Genomic DNA, 4,513 nt, shown 5'->3' with positions numbered 1-4,513 from the left:
CCAGCCGCTCTTCAGTTTGGTGGACTTCGAGTCAGTGGTTGACAGGATACGGAGCACTGTTGCTGAGGTACGGAGTCTGGGCGGCAGAGCGGACTGGGCTGCGGCGCTGGAGTGGTGGGAATGACAGGGAAGGGGGCTCGAATCAGTGGCTGAATGAGCGAATGCTGCGGCAGCTTTCATGTCCTTTCAGGCTCCGAGCTTCCCGTCACCCCAGCCCTCGCCGACAGGGCACTCACAAACACCACTCACTCGCGGGGGAAGAGGGATCCCCTCCAGATTTGGTTTCACTCGCCTTGGGAACTGAACTTTTCATCACGCTTTTAGTGTAACCGGGGGCGTGTCTTTGCTGCATTTTTGAGGACCCAGCAGGATGGGGTGGGTAGGGAGCTGAGAACGCAGCTGCGTGGAGCTGATTCCGTAAGGAGTTGCGTGGCGTTGGCCACGGGTCTGCGTGTTTCCCGGGCAGTGTCTGCTGGCGCGCCGCCGGCGGGGAGCACGGGCAGGCGCCGCACGGAGCTCGGCGTGTTCTCGCACGCTTTATACGGCGCTGCATATCGGCGCTTTCTTGGCGTGCGCACAGGCGCTTCAGGAGAGCTGCTCTTCCCGCTGCGCGGCTTTAGACAAAGCATTTGATGTGTCTTTTCATTTCCTCACCAGCATCTGTGGAAGCTGATGGTGGAGGAGTCGGATTTACTAGGACAGCTGAAGGTAACGTAACTGCTCGCTTGGTTTTGCTGAAGCGCCTTCGTTTTCTTTTCTCCCTTCGGGACGTCACTGTCTTAGATGTTGCACTTCTTTGAGGTAAAGAAGATGGATCAAGATGGGTGCTGTCAGCTGGGGAGCTTAAAATTCCCACTCAGTCTTTGATGAGCTCATTAAACTGTGTGTGTCTCCACAGATTATAAAAGACTTTTACCTTCTGGGAAGAGGGGAGCTGTTCCAGGCCTTCATTGACACTGCACAGCACATGCTGAAAACCCCACCCACGGCTGTGACTGAGCACGGTGAGTGCTGCCCCTCCCTGTCCCCAGCTCTCCGCACCGCGCACCGACAAGCTGTCCTTAGCGTGGGAAGGACAGCACCTGGGAATTAGAACGTCTCCGCGTACATGAAAATCCCATCTCGGAAGCGTCCAGGTGGCAGGTTTCTGTCCACATTTGAAACTGGAATTCAGTGAAAACAGTGGAATTAGTGTGTCAGTGTTGACCTTAGTGCTGAGCATAAACAGTTAACGGGTGCAAGACGAGCAGGAGCTGCATCATCCTGTGTAACCCTAACCCTAACCTGTGCTCTCTCCTCAGACGTCAACGTGGCGTTTCAGCAGTCTGCCCATAAGGTGCTCTTGGATGACGACAACCTCCTTCCTCTGCTTCACTTAACCATCGAGTATCACGGAAAGGAGCATAAAGGTACCTCCCTGCGTTCTTAGTAGTGAGTTAAGAGGGGAGGTGATGACCTTGTTTTCAAGTCCTGACGTTTACCTTCCTCTGAAGTTAACGAAACACCTCGTTCCCTTTGCAGCCCTGTGTGATGGCTCCTCTTCCCCTGTTCTTTCCCCTTTTCTTCCTGGCCGTGCTTGTCTTGACTGAGCAGACGACTTAATTCAGCCCTGCATTTGTTTTCAGATACTTCTCAGACTCGTGAGGGGCCTTCCCGGGAGTTATCGCCACGTGAAGCCCCCGCATCGGGATGGGCAGCTCTGGGCCTTTCTTACAAAGTCCAGTGGCCGCTGCACATTCTCTTCACTCCTGCTGTTCTGGAGAAGTGAGTACTGGCCTCGGCCGCCGTACAGCCGGCCGCAGGTTCCCTCATCTCGGGCATTCGCTAGCGTGTTGGGGTGGAGAGGAAGGTGGGGCGGCAGTACATCAGCTTGCTCCGGGAGCGTGCAGTGACTGTTCCTACTCGTTGAGGGGACGTGTAACGACAGGGCGAGGTGCGGACGATCCGCGCTGCGGCAGGAGCAACGGAAGCACTGTCAGCTCTTCCCTCCTGAGGGTGAAATGAATGTTTTCGGGCCGGTAGCCAATGCCAGCGGCAATCTGTCCTTTGAGATGGGCCACTGCTGCCCTGGCAGCAGGCAGCCACCTCCTGTTCTCCTTCTCCCGCCCTGCGTCGTCACGGCCCCCCGCGCCTGCACCCCGGAGGCATGCGGCGTAAACATCGTCGTCCGCCCCGCCCCCCCGCGCCTGCACCCCGGAGGCATGCGGCGTAAACAGCTCGGTGTTTTTGACTGCAGGTACAACGTTGTGTTCAAATACCTGCTGAGTGTGCGGCGAGTCCAGGCCGAGCTGCAGCACTGCTGGGCTCTGCAGATGCAGCGCAAACACCTGAAATCAAACCGAACTGATGCCATCAAGTGGCGTCTGCGGGACCACATGGCATTCCTTGTGGACAATCTTCAGTATTACCTGCAGGTTAGGGATACAGGGAAAGGTAAACTGTCAGCTGATCGGGAACGGGCAGAAATTCACAGAGGGGGCACTGACGTACGTCGTCTCAGGGTTCAGCTCCTTTGTACCTTAAGGACAGCAGAATTTCCTTTGGAACTTTCTCTGAGTTCCCATACTTAGTGCTACAGTTACAAAGTTTTTGGACCTGGGAAGCCATATGTGCTACTGGAGATGCAGGAGTTTTGGCTCTCTGGCGCTGCTAAGTGTTTTTGGGAAGCCACATTCATCTCCGAAGCAGCATCAAGATACCACCCTGGCTCTCCCCTTGCCCCTTTTAGTGAACTTAGGGTTAAGTAAAAAGTTGTTGGTTTGGGGTTTTGTTCAGGTTTTGGGGTTTTTTAAGAGTTGAAAGAAACCATATTCTGACCATTTGAAGTGAAAAAGAGACTTTTCCAAGGGAAACACCAGTCCCTGGTGTGATTTTGTGAGGATTGCCTGTCGTTCTGTTCACAGCCAGAGCAGCTGAATTCCCCAGAGGAATCTGGCTGAGCTTTTGCACTGCAGCCTTTGCCTTGAGATTCCAGGTGGCATCTCCCACGGGAGAATGCAGCGCTGGCTGCAGTCGGGTAGCTCTGCTCACAGTAGCTCTGTACATTTTCAGCAGCTCATCTTCAAGTGACCATTTCCCTTCCTACCTGAGTAACTGCCATCAGAAACTGTCCACCCCCCCAGGTACCACTGCTGTATGTAATTCCCGGGTCAGGAGGCAGAGGGAGGGTGACCCTCAGCCTTGGAGGGAAGAGCAGCAATAAGGGAAGTAGGTTTCTCACACACAACTGGCTGAAGGACTCCCGTTCCCCAGGATGCTGACGGGGCTTTCTGTCTCCATCAGGTGGACGTACTGGAATCTCAGTTCTCACAGCTTCTGCAGCAGATAAATGCCACGCGAGACTTCGAGAGCATCCGACTGGCTCACGACCATTTCTTAAGCAACCTCTTGGCTCAGTCTTTCATCCTCCTAAAGCCTGTGAGTAGGTCTGGTCACCTTTGCCTAGGAATTCTCCAACTGCCCCAGGAGTTACGTCTCTGGACAGAGAGGGCAGTCGTCTGTTCTATAGCTCAGTGCCGAACAGACGGTTGCGTTCAGGTTGCCCCGTTTACAGCCAGTGAGTGTGGGTGCTGGCACTTTAAATGGAGGTTATCCCCGAGTCCAGGTCTCCTCACTCACTCCCTTTGGTCACTGTGCTTTTCTCACGGGCAGTTTTGTTGGAGCAGTGCTAATTAGCATAGTGCTGGGAACTGTGTTCCTGAGGGGCTCATTATGAGCTGCATCGGCGTGGGAAAAACTCCCCGTTACGTCAGAGAACAGGCACAGTTGAGATGCTCCTGGAGGGGGTTTTTACTGGTTTTGTCAAAAATACGTCACCGTTACCGGTTATTTCTAACAGTGTAGCCTCACAGACACATTCCCAAGGGCAGCTGGTGCGGGTGACCCGGCGGGACAGCACAGCTCTTCCTTTCCGTCGCGTACCCTCGGAGAGGCCGAACGCGCGTTACCCACCCTGACACCACGAAGCGTCAGCTGCGTCTCCGGGGCATCTGGGCTCCATTCACGCTCCTGAACGCAAGTTACCTTGGCCAGGCGGTGCCAGAGATTCCAGGGTCTGGGGACAGGGAAGCCAGGGCCTTGAGCTGTTGCTGTTCGGATTCTCCCTCTTGGTCCCGACGCCGCAGTCCTGGCCCGTGGGTGGGACTCCGCGCCGGTGTGGAGGGCTCGTGCCAGTCGCCGCTTCCCCCGCGATGTCTGTGAAGGGGGGGAGGGGCAAGATGCAGTGTAACGTTCAAGTCCCTTTTCGGTCGAAAAGGTTACAGAAACACTATGTACGGGGCTTCCCCGTCATCCCTACTGATGGAAAAGGTGTTGCCAGCAACGTCGCGGCTGTGAATGCTGCAGTTTCTCAGGTTCCACGAACAGCTTTGTCCGCGTTGGAGTGTGTAAACCCTGCCTTCTGCTTTTACCCCGCACAGGTTTTCCACTGCCTGAATGAAATTCTGGATCTTTGCCACAGTTTTTGTTCCCTGGTCAGTCAGAACCTGGGCCCGTTAGACGAACGGGGAGCTGC

At 55.2% G+C, this 4,513-nt stretch overlaps 1 protein-coding gene across 1 annotated transcript in view; it reads left to right on the top strand.

The window, feature by feature from the left end:
• TUBGCP4 (tubulin, gamma complex associated protein 4) overlaps positions 1–4,505 on the top strand; it is a gene marked incomplete at its 3' end in the record, with an annotated part of 9,587 nt that extends 5,082 nt beyond the window's left edge. Inside the window, exons 7-14 of the mRNA XM_010146824.1 lie at positions 5–67; positions 658–708; positions 899–1,004; positions 1,302–1,409; positions 1,626–1,764; positions 2,237–2,414; positions 3,283–3,417; positions 4,419–4,505. Of these exons, the coding sequence (XP_010145126.1) occupies positions 5–67; positions 658–708; positions 899–1,004; positions 1,302–1,409; positions 1,626–1,764; positions 2,237–2,414; positions 3,283–3,417; positions 4,419–4,505 (867 nt within the window). The remainder of the gene's footprint in view (positions 1–4; positions 68–657; positions 709–898; positions 1,005–1,301; positions 1,410–1,625; positions 1,765–2,236; positions 2,415–3,282; positions 3,418–4,418) is intronic.
• Between the last annotated feature and the right edge of the window lie 8 nt (positions 4,506–4,513).

This window comes from Eurypyga helias, unplaced genomic scaffold, assembly GCF_000690775.1.
Source record: "Eurypyga helias isolate BGI_N326 unplaced genomic scaffold, ASM69077v1 scaffold24862, whole genome shotgun sequence".
NCBI classification, from domain to species: Eukaryota; Metazoa; Chordata; class Aves; order Eurypygiformes; family Eurypygidae; genus Eurypyga; species Eurypyga helias.
This window is presented reverse-complemented; position numbering and strand designations above follow the sequence as displayed.